The sequence below is a fragment of the Heloderma suspectum genome, chromosome 5 (assembly GCF_057233095.1).
Source record: "Heloderma suspectum isolate Gila_16-S chromosome 5, 16-S_ref, whole genome shotgun sequence".
NCBI classification, from domain to species: Eukaryota; Metazoa; Chordata; class Lepidosauria; order Squamata; family Helodermatidae; genus Heloderma; species Heloderma suspectum.
The window spans coordinates 102,196,809-102,213,824 of NC_139462.1; the positions used below are offsets into that span (position 1 = coordinate 102,196,809).

General features: G+C 42.4%; 1 protein-coding gene across 1 annotated transcript; it reads left to right on the plus strand.

Moving 5' to 3' along the window:
* Positions 1-12,585: 12,585 nt before the first annotated feature.
* Positions 12,586-16,140, plus strand: RHOH (ras homolog family member H). Its single transcript, XM_084856938.1, has one exon. It carries the CDS (start codon positions 12,684-12,686, stop codon positions 13,320-13,322), a length of 639 nt encoding a protein of 212 aa, XP_084713064.1. The 5' UTR covers positions 12,586-12,683; the 3' UTR covers positions 13,323-16,140.
* The last annotated feature ends 876 nt before the right edge of the window (positions 16,141-17,016 follow it).

A 17,016-nucleotide genomic window follows, 5' to 3' on the forward strand; every position in this document is an offset into this window, starting at 1 on the left:
GCAAGGTTGTTAAGGGCGACTGGCTAACGTGATCTTATTATGCCAGTACTTTTTTCATTTGCACTGGCGCCAATCCATTTCCAGGCCCGATTCCAATTGCTGGTGTTAACATTCAAAGCCCTAAATTCAGGGCCCAGGTTACCTGAAGGATTGTCCCCCATATATACCTGCCCGGACCTAAGATTGTCTTCAGCGGTCCTTCTCTGGGACTCACTGCCAAAGGAAGTGAGGTGGGTGGCTACTAAGAAGAGAGCCTTTCCTATTGTATCATGAGCTTCTCAGAGAGGCTCACCTGGCACCTACGTTCTAGTTTTAAACTTTTAAGTTGTATTTTATCATGTTGTATTTTATGGTTTTAATTGTTGTGAACTGCTCAGACAGCTTCAGCTATTGGGCAGTATAGAAATGTAATTAATAAAATAAAAAATAAAATGAGACAGAAGTACTGTTGGGGGAGCAGTGGAAGGGAAATTTAGCTTGAGGAAATTAGCAGTGGGATAATTTTTTCTGCAGTGGGATAAACAGCAGGTTTGGGTGGAATGATTTAGATCAGATTAACAAAGAGACACCCTTCCACAGAGCCACTGCTTCAGTCACAATCTGAGCCCCTATGACTGCATTTAACTGATAATAAAAACACTGGGAGATCTGATAATGGATAGCCCATCTCTTGCGCAATTTGGTCCTTTGTTGGTTTGCTACAGCAGATTAGCATAGCTATGCTTCTAGTTTAAATATATATTTGAGAAATCATTCCCATTTAATAAAATGAAAAGACTAGAATGCACAAGATATTATGTTTGGATACGAGAGTATAAGAAGGTTAGGTGGATTTAAAAGAAGCGTGGTCAGAGAGAGGGCTCGGTTGAATTAAATTTAGCAGACACAGCTCATTCCTTGCCACATCCAAAACTGGCCCTGATATTAAAGTGAATGGGGAAGCCTGAATAACTACTCCTTGAGTGTATCAGAGTTCCTATCGATCTCTGGATAAGAATCAAAGAGTTTAATTACCATGGTCAATGTCAGGGGCATGCTTGTGACATATACAGCTAGGTATTTGTTTTATTGTATGTTGAGCAGCATAACACTGCACATTAAATGACATATAACATGATCGTATGCATATTTACTTGGAAGTAACACTCTGTTCATTGAGGCTTATTTACATTTAGTAGGGAATGAGTCCCATTTAATACAATGGGAATTACTTCTTAGTAAATATGCATAGGATTATGCTGTAAGTTGAATAGGATACTGTTTTCCTTTTTTAAAGTCTGACACAACCTTTCCCTCTGCCCAGGATGATTGTGGAGATCAGAAAGCCCTGTACTATCTCTTCTGGAATACAAACCAAAGAGTCGCCGAGCTTTTTCCAACAGTGTTTACAAAGCACCCTGAAGCTCATTGCTTGTTCTAGGCTTTCAGGGCAGTTTGTAAACCACTCCAGCCAGCCCTCGCTGGGTTCAGTCACCAAGAAAACCTGCACCTGGCAAGGGTAATTAATGCTAACTAGGTGGCTCATGACCACGCAGAGAGGGAAATAAGTCACCATGGCTTATTTTCCCTCCATGATCGTGTGACCCCAGTCAGTAGCTCTGTCCCCAAGACACAGCCAAGTGGCTGGCACCCAGATGATTGCCCAATTTGCCTCTATGGTTCGGTAGGCCTGGAACAGAATCAAAGTGTGAATGTGAACCCATGGAGATGGCTTAACAATAGATATGCATGCATTTTTACAGTGGATATTTGGAAGAGAGAGCCAAAAAAAGCACACCCTGTTTAAATCATGGGGGCAAATTTTAAGTAAGCAAAATTGAAATTCTGAGGGCTGTAATTCTCCCAGGGAATAATGCATGGCACCCTGTATTTGTATGAAAGCTTTTTGCACAGTTTGAAGAGTAATCAAACTAGTTCTGTGAATAGGAAGGATCAACATTCAGGGTTCATTTTCCCCCCCTGTATAATTACTGAAAAATAAGAATGAGTGTTTTCTCTTTTTTTCCCCTTGCTTCATCTGCATGATGGGTTGGTGTGAAACTGCTTGTCTGAATGCACAAGGGACTTTGTGGCCACAATCCTATTCTTGTGCAAGACTTCTATAGTTTGTTGAAATCAGGGTGACATTGCACATTGAGGTTCATTGCACATGGGATCCCATTGGAAAACTCAACTTCATGCATTGTCATTCATGGAGGATATGGCTCCATGTATAGGAGGATATAGCTCCATAGTATCAATGGCTACTAGGCATGATGGCTATATATTAGCTTCAGTATCAGTATGCCTCTGAGCATCAGTTGCTGTGGGACACGCACGACAGGAACAGTGCTATTGCGCTCATGTCCTGCTTGTGGGCTTCCCATGGGCATCTGGTTGGCCATTATTTGAACAAAATGCTGGACTAGGTAGACCTTCGATCTGATCCAGCATGGCTCTTTTTATGTTCTTATTAGCAACATTTAGGACATACTCATGAGCTTATTTATTGTGGACAGGAACACTCAGATGTATAGTTTGGCACAAAGAAGCAAGAAAAAAGTGAGGGGAAGTAAGGGTGTGCCCATTTGTGCACATCTTACATAAAGTTGAAGCTCCTCATGGACTTATTAATTTCAACGTCAAGCTGTTTTCACTGTGGGCAAAACGTCATAATGAACAATAGAAGATGAAAGTGAATGACCAGCTCTAATTTACCACCACAGTGAATGCAGAAAGACTGTAAATAAGATCCCTTAAATGAGCTTATTTGTTATAAGCGGCTTTTTAGAGCCATGCCCTCCCAAAGTACTGTAAGTTACAAGAATAGTAAGATGCAAGAAAGCAATATTTAGGCAATGCCAGAAGAAGGACAGATGATATATAGAGCGTTGTTCTTTAGCAAATGAACTTTAGAGCCATTTGCAGGTTAATTAAGAGCAACCTTACAAAGAAATGATTATGTGGTGGAGAAGAGGCACTAGTGCATTGGGAGGATATTAAAAGCATTGCCCTTTCCCATATGAACTTACCCATAGTTTTAAGATCTTCCCTGAAGGCCCTTCCTTGGGGTTTCCTCACTGTTTGAAATGCAGTGGAGTGTGGGAGTTACCTGTTACAGCAGGCATGGCCAACTTGTGGCCCTCCAGATGTTTTGGCCTACAACTCTCATCAGCCCTTACCAGAATAATCAGTGGTGAGGGATTTGGGGGGTTGTAGGTCAAAACATCTGGAAGGCCATAAGTTGCCTACCCCCGCAATACAGGATTTTTTTTAGCAGTGGCATCAACACTTTGGGAATCCCTTCCTGAGAAATTCACTCCATCCTTGCCTTGCTGGCTTTTGGCCACCATTAAAGCTGCAATCCTATATACATTTACTGAAAACAATGGAACTTACTTCTGAGTAGACATGTGTAGGATTGCACTGTAAGGCAGCTTTATTTTAGTCAGCTTTGGGGGCTCTTTGAAATTGAAGGTGTTTCTTTCTGGCTAGCTGAGCAATCTAACTTATTGCTTTGCTGAAGTATTCTGCTGATCGATTTGGTGGTGGTTGGTTTTCTGCTACTTGTTCATTTTCTGTTGCCTTACTTAAGTAGCTTGGTTGTTTATTCAATGTACTATTTCTAACATTGGTTTTGCTAGCTACCCAGCCCTGAAAGACAGGATATTTATTATTTATTTACAATATTTATATATCGTTCCATGTCTATACAGAATCTGGAGCAGTGAACAGTAAAAGTTAAAAATAATAAAAACACCATATTAATTAAAATATATAAAGAATAAAAGTTTTATTAAAAGTTTTTAAAAGTAGAATACCAATAAAAACTGTGGCCAGTCAATCAAGGAAGGCTATAAATATTTTGAATGAATGAGTAAATGAATACATTTTACAGTGACTCTCACAAATTAAAAATAAGGATTATACAAAACAGTAATACACCCTTCAACAACAAGCTGCTGTAAAATTGTATCATCCCAATAAACTAGAAGGTTTGCAGAAATTTTAGTCCGAGAGCTTTCCCCTCCATTAAAGTCATAGCAAAAGCATCTACCCTAACAGCTCTCTTCCTATCACCACTGTGTAATTAGTGATTGATTGACTGATGGATGGATTGATTGATTTGTATCTTTGAGAACTGTACATATCTACCCAACAGGGACCATAACCTATTTAATTTCATTGGGAACTTTGTTCCCTAAGGCTGCAATCCTGTGCACACTTTTCTGGGAGTAAGCCCCTCTGAACAGAGTGAGGCTTCTGAGTAAACATGCATAGGGTTGCACTGTTAGTTATTCTAAGAATCAGACATGCTACTCCACCCTTGCTTTAACTATTGCCTACAACATTATGCTACACTGAAAGACCTGAAGGGTAGGGCTATATGTGCAGTGAGGCAGCTGGGTAATTTGAGATCCCGGACTTAATGGTCTTTCGGGGGGCTCTTTAGACAGCCATTTGTATTACATTTCTTTTCTTTTCTTTTCTTTTATTTATTTATTTATTTATTGCATTTATACCCCGCCTTTCTCCCTCTCGCAAGGAACTCAAGGCGGCTTACATTATCCTCCTCCTCACCGTTGTATCCTCACAACAACAACCCTGTGAGGTAGGTTGGGCTGAGAGTCTGTGACTGGCCCAAAGTCACCCAGTGAGCTTCCATGGCCAAGTGGGGACTAGAACCCGGATCTCCCGGCTCCCAGTCCGTCACTCTCACCACTACACTACACTGGCTCTCACTACACTGGCTTTTCTCTTCCCTGCCCGATTGTCATTTCATGCTTTACATGAAAGCATGATCTGATATTTCTGATATGTTAGAGTGGGAGTGAGGGGGAGAATATGTTTGCTAACCTTTTTTAAAAACAACAACAACCCTGAACATGTGCAGTTTTGCATTTTTAAGCAAACTTAAATCATAGCACCACCACAACTACAGGAATAAAATAGAGTTTTCTTCTGCTGCCTTGATGCTAAACACATTTACTTGGGAATAAGCTTATAGAAAAGGATTACATATTTAAAGTATAAATGAGCATCTGTAACCATCCAGGTGCTGGGCTGGCTCACCCAGACTGTAAAATGGTTTTAAAAAGAAGGCTGCTGCAGTGAGCAGCGTTGGCCCTGGTAGGCCCCAGCATATCCATGCTGATACCTGTCCTGTTTGCCAGTGCCCCCATCAACTTCCACTCTCTGGGTGGTCATTGGAGTTCCCCTGGCTTGCGAGGCCTTAGATGTCTGCTCTGAGATTCAGCCCTAACTGCACCACTGTGACATACACTGCGTATGTGTATGCCCCATGGCCTGCCCCATGTCCCCTAAGCTAGCTAGTGTACTTCCCTCAGCTATCCCGTCACCAGTATTAAAGTAAGATTCATCTGTCATTCTGGTTAGCATCTGTATGTGGAAAGAATAAAGTATTTATTTATTTATTTATTTATTTCTATACCGCCCAATAGCCGAAGCTCTCTGGGCGGTTCACAAAAACTAAAACCAAACAACACACAATAAAACAATTTAAAATATATAGAACATTAAAACCACAATATAACAATACAACCACAATAAAACCTAGCAGCAGTGCAGGAGTTTAAAATACAGATTTAAAACAGCAAAGCTAAAAATTTAGAAAGCTAAAATGATAAAATGCCTGGGAAAATAAAAAGGTCTTCACCTGGTGCCAAAAGGAATACAGTCAGGTGCCAAGCGAACCTCACTAGGGAGCTCATTCCAGAGCTGGGGTGCCACAGCAGAAAAAGCCCATCTCCTAGTAGCCACCCGCCTCACTTCCTTTGGCAGGGGCTCATGGAGAAGGGCCGCTGACGATGATCTTAAGGTCCAGGCAGGCACATATGGGAGGAGGCAATCCTTCAGGTAACCTGGCCCCAAGCCGTTAAGGGCTTTGAATCGGGCCCGGAAATGGACTGGCAGCCAGTGCATCTGGAAAAGTACTGGCGTAATATGAGCTCGCAGGCCAGTCCCTGTTAACAATCTTGCTGCCCTATTTTGGACCAGCTGAAGTTTCCGGACCGTTTTCAAAGGCAGCCCCACGTATAACGCATTGCAGTAATCCAGACGAGAAGTTATCAGAGCATGGATAACTGTAGCTAGGCTATCTCTGTCAAGATAAGGGCGTAGTTGGTATACCAGCCTAAGCTGATAAAAAGTGCTCTGTGCCACTGAGTTCACCTCTGCCTCAAGTGACAGTTCTGGATCCAAGAGCACCCCCAAACTATGAACCTGATCCTTTAGGGGGAGTGCAACCCCCTCCAGAACAGGTTGAATATCACCTAGCCAGGCAGACGAACCACCCACTAACAGTACCTCCGTCTTGTCTGGATTGAGTTTCAGTTTATTGGCCCTCATCCAGTCCATTACCGTGCCCAGGCACTGATTCAGAAGAGCCACTGCCTCACCTGGTTTTGATGAGAAAGAGAGGTAGAGCTGGGTGTCATCCACATATTGATGGCACCTCAGCCCACACCTCCGGATAACCTCCCCCAGCGGTTTCATGTAGATGTTAAACAGCACGGGGGATAAAATAGAGCCCTGTGGAACCCCATGGCACAATTGCCATGGCACAGAGCAATAATCCCCCAGCACCACCTTCTGGAATCGGCCATCCAAGTAGGAGCAGAACCACTGTAGTGCAGTGCTTCCAACTCCTAACCCAGACAACCTATCCAGAAGGATACCATGGTCGATCTTGTCCTTTGCCTCAGGCAGCAAAATGGACCAGCCCTGTACGTTTGTGCCCAAGTTGCTAAGAAATTAATAGTTAGGACAGAGGCTACTATCCTGATAATATTTTTCTGCATGTGGAAATGGCCTTCTCTGCACATGGAGAACCTATTTTATGTATGTATGCATTTTTAGTATTTTTAAACCTTTCTGTATAAACTACCAAGGCGGTCTACAACAGATCAAAAACAATAAAATCGACATCATGAACACATTAAAACCAACAATAAGCCATAATTAAAAGCAACATTACTAAAAATAATTTAAAAGACGAAGTTTAAAAAAGTGTGTCTTGACACCTTTTCTAAAAGGAGAGAGAGCAGGGATAGATTGTAGCTCCGAGGTGAGTGCATTTGGGGCCGACATAGGAAAAAGCCCTCTCATGCGTGCCTGTCAAGCAGGACTCTGCATGCATCTCAGGTTGCTGCATACCTACGCTCAGAGGAACATGAACAGTTCATAGCCTTGATTTGGACTCCCCAAACAACTCAAAGCGCATGCTTGTGGCCACAACATCTCTACTGACACCAAGGAAGCACATGGAGTCTAAGATGTTTGCCCGAAGATTCCTTGCAAGGAGTGCCAAGGCTATGGGTGCAACTCTTGAATTGATTGTGGCTGTGCACATTCTGAGTCCTGTGCCCCAGCCATCTTGGCAACATAGTAAGCAATCCTTGCAGCTGCTTGGGGCTACTAAATATTTTGAGCCAAATGGATAAAAAAAATATCCGTGGGGGAGGGATTAAGCTTAGTGGTAAAACAAATGCTTTGCACGCAGCTGTTGCCAGGTTGCATTTCTGGCATTCCACTTCAAATGATCTCAAGTAGCAGGAATTCCTCTGTCTGAGGTTTGGGGAGCTACTGCCAGTCAGAATAGGCAGTGCTGGGCTAGATTGACTAATGGTTTGATTTAGTGTAAGGCTGCTTCATATGTTCATATCTAACTGGTTTTGCCCTCCACCTGGAAAGGTTGTTCTCTTAGAGCAGGGGTTGACAGACTTTGAGTGTGCAGGATCTACTTTGCTTTTTACTAGAATCTAAAGGTCCACCAACCCGAGAGACAAATGAAAAATTACGGCTGGAGTCAATTACCTACTTGCAGCTGTGAGCCACACAAATATACAAGTATACAAATACAACTCTACATCTGAGATACTACAGATCAGGGATTCTAAGGCTTTAAGGTTGTTACTATTGTTTAAAAATTGGGAGTCAAAAACCCTTGCTGATCTACTGCAAATCATTCAGTGATCTACAAGTAGATCCCAAGCTGTCTTCTGCCCAACCCTGTTTTAGAGCATATTTAAATGACACTTGTCTGTCATATCCCCAGTGATATAGTGGTGAATTTTGAAGTGCAGGCGATCATAATGACAGACACCATAGCCACATCCCCAAGGAGAGTTCCAAAATCCAAGCAGCTGTGTTGATCTATATCAACAAGCCATTTCGGCAAGGGGTCAGGGTTGGCAGAATAGTCCTGGCACTTCAGTCCTACAGACCTTAGCTCCGCTATACCACCGTGTATCCCAGTTTAACTGGCATAACTTCCCCCAAAGAATCCTGAGAATTGTAGTTTGGCGGGGGTACTGACAATTCTCCATTACAGATTTCCAGTTCCTTTTATAAAACTCTGGCTTTTATACCAGCTTAAGTCTTTGGGGAGAGAAGGGAGCCTGCTCCTGGAGCACATCAGTATAGATTTTCATGGCAAGGTGCCCATCCTTTGCATATCCAGTACTCAGTATCCATACTTGAACCCATCTTTGGTCTGTTCTGATCAGATTCATAACATGGACGGTGAAGATATTCCATAGCCATTTTAGTCTGTTGCAGCCAAACAGCAAAAAGTCATGTAGTGCCTTAAATACGAACACATTTATTATTTGCACAAGTGAAGATCATGTGTGTGTGTGTGTGCACATACACACACACAAATACAGCACCTGTACACGTGCGCACACACACACACACACATATATGCATACGCATGCACACACATCTGGTGTTGGGGAGGGTGGAGGGGAACGTCATCTGCAAAATGAGATTAAAAAGGGGACACCTTCTGAAATCAGAGAGATATCAAACATGTCAACTGATCCAAGTAACCACAGTTTAGTCAGAAGTGGACACTGAGTCCATTCCACACCATTGTGGGCTGGGATGCAGTTTGTGTGACAGATGCAAAATGATTACTGTTTGTAGTGAGACAACCAAGTTAAGATTTAATAAAATGTTGGGAAAGCTGCAAATTAACCTCAGTTCAGTGGCCTCATGCTCAGTGTTCCCCTTAAAGAGAGTATCATTTCATTTCCTTGATATCAGAAATGGAATGGAATCCATTTTCACTTCCCCAAATGAAGCACCTCCTTCAATGATGCATATAAACTTAGCACGCAGTGGTAAAGTTTAAGCATCGTGCTAGTTGTTTTGAAAATCAGAGTCTTGATATTTTCAGCTAACAAAATGGAAACAAAATGTACAATTTTAGTAACAATTCTAACCTCTTTAAAGGTAATGTCAGGATTTCTCGGGAGTCAATTCAGATATGATGAGACTGCCCACACAAGGGTGTTGCAACATGCAGGGCCGTGGCCATGAGCCCCATGCACTCCCAAGCCCCATACACTTCGTCTGCACTTCCATATGCAGGTCACAGTATTAAGATTTTGTTTTTAATCTGGATGTTATTGTTAGCAGCCCTGAGTGCCATTTTTTGGCAGAAAGGTGGGATATACATTAAATAAATAAATAAACAAACGAGCATCCGAGTCCACTGCACCAGGAGGCTGGGTCTGGGAGCTGCCCCCTATTTTAATTACCCACAATGGCCTCAAGTTTACATCACTCTGGAAAACTGGGAAATTAAAATGGTGGGCAGCTCATAGCCACCCAGAACTGAACATAGTACTGTTGCTCCCACTGCCAGCAGTAAGTCCAAAGGATGGTTGGGGTGAAACCTGGAGCCATTCCAGCATCATTCCAGTTCAGCATCATATGGCTGAACTAAGCCTGAAGGATGTGACAGTGCCAAAGTTAAGCATTTATAAATTCCATTTGTCTTGGTAGGAGGGAGTTATAAACACATCCTCAACACTCCCACTGGCATCCTAGAAAGACGTGCGGTGCAATCCTACCAAGAAGAAAGTCACACCAAGGCCCACTTGTTCCCAGGAGGAAAGTATGTATAGGAGTGGATCCTCAGATCTTGGCTGGTTGTCATGCCTTCAGCATTGAGCATGTTCCGACAATCGCAACAGGAAAAGAAGCCATCTTGGCGTCTCACCCCACCCCACTGAGTGCTGCACGCACGACGGCCATTTGAATAATCCCCTGTGATGCAGCATGGATTGGTATGTTGTCTGAACCCAGTGCGGCTGGCTTCATACCCACCCTACAACCCCTACTGCAAGTTGTGGGCAGTCTCATCCTAGTTTCAGAAGCGATCAGTTCAGACCTCTGGCAAGAGGAATCTTTCTCTCCCCCAAAGTTTTGCACCAATGCCTGAAGGGCTCCCTTTATCATGGGGTTTTGAGAGGATACTTGATAAGTAAAATCAATTTGGGTTGCGTTGACTGAAGCCAGTTTTTAATTTATAGAATCGTAGGAGCCTCCTATTTTCTCTTTTATAATGGTGACGCTCAAATCTCCTTTCGTTCATCCATCTAATGTATAATCTCTCTCACGCAGACATTTCCTGCCACTCGCTTGTCAAACCGGACATGAACAGAGATGCTAATCTTCCCACCCAAACTTTAGTCCTTTGATAGTAACACAGAAAGGACCAAGTTTATGTGGAAAGATGCAAGTTCTGTATGCCTTATTTCCAGGACAAAAAACCTTGATGCTGTATCTAGAGATGGACAAATCTGTCAGTTGCACTTTCTTTCACATTTGATTTTTTTTTAATCTCAAATTTTCTCCATCCCATTTATGGAAAAATGTGTGAATTTTGGTGCGTTATTATAAAACAACAAACCAAACAAAATTCTCATCCATCTACACCAACCAAATTCAATAGGTATAGCTATTCCAGCATGGAAAGGACTGTGTTGTGCCTGCCTGCTGTGTAAGCTATTAAAGATGAGGAGCCTGTCCCCCCACCCACCCCAAGTGGCAACACTTAACTCATCACCACAAACATGGCTGAATACAGCACAGTTCAAACCCAAACTTTTAAGAGCTAAGCACTCTGCCTGGATGGACAAATCTGTCAGTTTCGCTTTCTCTCACATTCAAGTTTTTTTTTTAAATCTCAAGTTCTTTCCCTCCAGTTCATGGAGAAATTCACAAATTTTGGTAAGTTCTTATAAAAAAAACAACACTAAACAAAATTCTCACACACCCCAAGCCATGTCTAATCTTGATAACTTTCAAGTCCTCTTTGCTGCTCCCTTGTGTCCACCCTGTCATCCTTATTCAAAGTAGGCAAGTATTTATAAGGAACTAAAATTTGCCCTGAGCCACCCATATTTTAGATTCCTGGCATAGATGTCTTTCCATTTGTCACTGTGACCTGGTGAGAGGCAATCCATTCACAGAAGAAGGGAAAAAAGCACATTACTTGGGAATTCCCTTCATGAGTGCTTCACAAACCAGGATGGATCAGACCTTTCCAGAATACTCAGAACCGTTCATGTTACATGCATTGCTTGTGTACCAGGAAATGCCTTCTGTTGCAGTGACTCCCTTATAAACACTGCCAAGCAGAAGTCAGGGTGAAAGTCTGTTCCCAGAGCAGATTGGAAGCTGTCTATGAGGTTTTAAAAATTGGTTCCACAGGACTAGTTGTATTAGTTTCTAGCAGCAAAACGACGGAAATGGCTCGTGTCACCTTATTATGGCAGGAGCTCTTTATGGAATAATCTACTTCATCAGATGCATGGAGCAAACAAAATGAGTTTTGTTTGCATATTCTGCATTTCCCCCCCCAGCTTGGTTTTTAAGATGGCATCTGTGTTCCAGGCAATCTCATGGTAGGTAAGATTCAACCTGCTCCTAAAACAGAGTATGTGTTGAAGTCAATAAGAAAACACCACATCGAATGCTTTGCCAAAAATGCCCAGGGTGCTTTCTCCTTTTGTTGACAGAGGATATTCTCTGTGGTTATTTTTTGTAAGTTTGTTTTTATCTAAATAAAAAACACATTTTGAAAAAGAAAACAAAATAGAAACAGCGCACTTAAAAGCAAAGACATGTTGGAAAGACAGTATGGTTTAATAATTGGTGTTGGGCTTAGACCAGGCAGACTTAGCTTCAAATTCCTACTCAGGCATAAAGATTACTTGGTGATGTTGGACTACTCATGCAGTCTGAACACACAGGTTCACCTAGGTCACCCTTTCCCAACAAGGTGCCTTCCAGAGGTGTTGGACTACAACACCCAGCATTCAGCCAGCTGGGAATGATGGGGGCTGTGGTCCAGTACCTCTGGGGGGCACCAAGTTGGGAAAGACTGACCTAGAGCCATCTCTGCTATCTGGCAGTCACCAGGAAAACACTATCTCTTAAGGTTTTGGTGGTGGCTGAGACTATTGATAGCTAGTGCAGGGTTTATTGGTTAACTGCTTTGGGGACTATATGTTTTAATATTGATTCCTCTTTGACTTTAGTATCGCTTTTAAATTGATGGAGCCTGCTGTTTCAGTATGTATTGTCCTAGGGGGGATTGTAAGAATTAAAAAGGGGCTGGGGGCAGAGGGGAATAGGAACCATGCATGCCGTTCAGAATTCTTTGGAGGGAGACATAATAATAATAAACAAGTAATTATTTGTGACTTGTAACAAAAATGCCATCTGTGTTCTCTTACTGTTGTAGGAAACGTGTTTGACACGCTGAAGTGTTGAAGAGTTGAAGGCTCACTGACGTGTGTGGGAGAGCAGGAGATTTTGATTCCTCAAGTGAAATTCCCAAGACATGTCATAGAAAGCTGGATGGATTCCTACTGCATGGCGCCCACATGAGCAGGCTTCTGGGAATTGTGCCTTCAGACTCCATTTTAGAAAGAGTAGACTTTGAGGAAATGTTGGATTCAGTCAAATGTGTTCTGGTAGGAGATGCTGCTGTTGGGAAGACGGCACTGCTGTTGCGTTTTACGTCCGAGACATTTCCAGATGCTTACAGGCCAACTGTGTATGAAAACACAGGGGTCGATGTTTTCCTGGACGGTGTCCAGATTAGCTTAGGCCTTTGGGACACGGCTGGGAGTGATTCCTTCAAAGGCATCCGCCCTCTTTCCTATCAACAGGCCGACGTGGTGTTAATCTGCTTCTCGGTGGCCAATCGCAGCTCTTTCCTCAGCTTGAGGAGCAAGTGGGTCACAGAGATCAGGACCCACTTGCCCCGAATCCCAATTTTAGTGGTGGCTACCCAGACAGACCAGAGGGAAGTGGGACCTCATAGCACAACCTGTATCAGCTCAGTGCATGGCAAGAGACTGGCCAAGGACATCCGAGCAAAGGGTTATGTGGAGTGCTCCTCTCTCACCAACAGAGGAGTGCAACAGGTGTTTGAGTGCGCTGTCCGGACAGCAGTGAATCAAGCAAGAAAGCGAGCCCGGAGGAGTCTTTTTTCTCTTAATGAGTGCAAGGTCTTTTAACTTCCATTCAGTGTCCTCATCTGCCAAAACAAACCTGATTCTTTCATGTGACAGAATATTTTTGACATAACAGATGACAAACGTGATTACGCTGTGTTAGCATTGATGGTGGGACACGCAAATGGCAACAGGAACTTTCCGCCTGAAGAGCAGAGTGGAACTGTCTACCCCCATAAAGTTGGTAATTTGACTACCTAAACAGAAGGAAAGTCACCTTATGGACTGCAACATGGTCATCGTTATTGTGGGGACTTTTAAAGTGTAACTATGTAATACTGGAAGTTTTATTGCTTACAGTAGAACACCAGAGCTGGATTTCTACATCTGAGATGTTGGATGGATAATCCTTGTCAGACTTATATTGGTTTTCTATCAGTGTTACTTACTGCCATGGCTTCCCCTAAAGTATAATGAGGACTGTAGTTTGGGAGGGTGCTGGGAGTTCCCTGGGGAGATGAAATGACTGTAAAACCAGTATAAATTTGTTCTGTAGATACATCTTCATTTTAATGTGGTTTAATTTATAACTTTTATTTTCTTCAGCCCTGGATTTGGTGTCAACCTGTTGGTCCCACTTCCAGAAACAAAGTACTAGTGTGAAACATCAGGCAGAAATATGACCTGTGTACAGGATGTAGGATAATCCTGATAGGTTCTGGTACAGCTACGAGACTCCTATTCCATGTTTTTAATAACTAGGCAGCAGAAAGAAGACCCGCAGGTATAGACCAACCAACCTGGTAGCATTGTGATGAGAGAAGCTACTTACTGCTTTCTACCACCCAGCAATGAAAACAGATTCTTCCATCAAAAAGTAGGCAACCCTTTTGTCTGCCATGGGACAAGATATAAATCCAGGAAAATAGCAACGTTGTCACCTTTTATTCTGAGAGGGCTTCTGTATGTGCCACAGGTTCATGATGGGCAGAAATTCAAGAGTGGAAGCATTCTTCACCATTGCAAGTCCATGCCTGACCAAACTACATCTGTTGGATTTCTGCCTTCACACAGTTGTTAAAAATTAAGAGCCCTGTCAGAAATTTGGCGGCAACCCAGCAACTATGTGGCTTTGTGGGAGGAACCTGGGTCAAAAGAAAACTGCACATGTATCTAATATGTGGATATGTGAATTTAAACTGACTAGTGTATAATTTATATTTTTTTAAAAGCTGTTAAAGGTCCATAATGAAGCTGGACTCTCTTTAATGAAAACTCTTGATTTGGGTACAAATGGGAAGATGAGTAACTTCCTTGTAAGTAGTCAGATAAATATGTCCATTATGTGTATATATTGTTTAATTGTTGTAAACCACCCAGAGAACTTTGGCTATTGGGTGGTATAGAAATGTGATAGATAGATAGATAGATAGATAGATAGATAGATAGATAGATAGATAGATAGATAGGAGCTGGTTCAGATCTTCCCACTTACCTGTTTGTACCCCTCTAGTAAGGTAACACTTTTGAATGGGATTGGATTTTCCTCCAGCGCTAATCTGTTCCTCCCCCAATCCACACATACTGGGCATCCCACTCCTAAGAAGGTAAGAATTGCCTGGCTGAGTCAGACCAGGGTCCATCTGATTAGTCTAGCACCTGTTTTCAACAATTGTCAGCCTCATACCTCTGGAAGCTTACAAGCAGGGCATGAAGGCAACAGCCCTCTCCTGTTCTTTGTCTCCACCACCTGGTATTCAAAGGTATACTGCCTCTGTACATGGCAACTTCCTTGCTGTAAGTCCTATTGAACTCAGTGGGGCTCGCTTCTGAGTAGGCATGCCAAGGATTGCACTGTTGGGACTCCCTGAATGTGTCTAGCCATTTTTTTAAAACCTTTCAAACTAATGGCTATCGCTATGTTTTGTGCTGGTGAGTTCCACAGGCTAATTATGCATTTTGTAAAGAACTACTTCCTTTCTTATGGCCTGGAATTGTTGCAAAAGTTGAACCTTAAGTTCACTGCCTAGAATTCCCTGTCTGATCTTGCCAGTCTACACCACCAGTGATCACAAGTGTAGACTCCCATGTGGGACTGACAACTTTTTACCAGTGCCCTGCTCCTATGCCTTTACAACAGCTTGATCTACAGTCATTAGCAGGCAGTACTGCTCAGCTTCATGCCATTAAAGCTTTATCTGCTGATTTTTGCAGGTCAAGCTGCTGGTAAAGGCACAGGAGCAGAAGAAGACATTCCCCCCTGTTCAGCTGTCAGCCCTAGTTCTATTTTCATTTGCACAGGAGCTATACTGTGAACGTACAACATATATTCTGATCTTTGCTGGCTTTCTGCATGTCTGACTTAGTATCACAAATGATGGACTGTGAATGCAGGAAGTTGCTATCTAGACATGTAACCAAAAGATCCTGAGAACCCGTTCAGTGCTTTATCATGAACTGTGTTTTTGCGGTCTCAGTTCAACTACCGGTGATTACACTGGCAAGATTATTCATTTTTAGTTTTGAAGCATTTCTTTGCTGGCTGCAACAGCAAAGGGGCAGAGGTCTGAGTGGGAAGAATGGAAATTGCTTCCCACTTTGAGCTATGCTGTCAAACTTGTGCTTAAATTAGACACCAGTGAAAGAGATTAATGAAGACGCTCAAATGTCATTTCCTGTACGAACTGGAAGCTTTAAAGCCATGTAGAGTAGTTCTGATGATTTCTGTGGGACTCATTCAGAGTAGATTGGTAATGAATTACTGCCTTCTGTTTCTAATGTTAATGATCATTTTAAAAGAGCACTAAAATAGTATACTCCATTTTAACACTTATGTTTCATTTTCTTGAAATCAACCATCTTTTATAATAAAAGCTACTTGTTGCAGATAGCATCTTTTCATTCCTTAAGGAAGGATTGCTTAGGGTTGTCACCTGACAAGGAAAAAATCATGGCTGGCCTGCTCCTATGCCTTTTAACAGTACTGTGGTCTACAGAAATCAGCAAGAGAACTTTTTTACAACATGAGCGCTATCACCTGTTAATGTCTGCGCATCAAGATGCTATTAAAGGCACTGGAGCAAGGCTGGTAAAAACTGGGCAATACTACTAGGCTGATGTCTAAAAATTTATGGCTGGAATTCACTGGCACTAGCTCAAGGTCATGCCATTCACCCAGTGAGATGTTTTGACTTTTTTTTAAGCAGTCCCCCACCCCAACAAGTAGCACTGATAGTTTGCAAACCTGTATTTTTACATTTGGAGGGAAGATAGCTATGGTTTTCTCCTTGGCATTTTGGTGAAATTCTTTTTTAAGAAATGGTGTTCAACTGATCCTTATCAAGTTCACTAATCACTGCAGGTCCCTTCTATGGAAAAAGTCCCACCCATGTGTCTTATCTTGCAAACAATTTGAGGGATTACTCACTCAGGGCTTCTTTTAATGGATTTTCTTCTAAAGAGGTAGCATTGACATGAGTAGATGCTTCTCTCATGTAGGAAACAGGAAGGAAATGGCAATGACTCCATGAGAAACATGTTTGCAAATGGTGTGCATTGTTTCTAGGAAATCAAACAAACCCAGTCACAAAATGGTGGCAGATGGAGTTTGGCATAATGAGCTAACAATTGCTGATAGCATTTTCTATTTTTATTTTTTCCTCTTTTCTCATATTAAGTACAAGACATTGAGTCTTGAGGTATCATGACTCATCTTCCCCATTTTAGGTAGAATTTGCTGATCCAGAGGTTCTAAGCG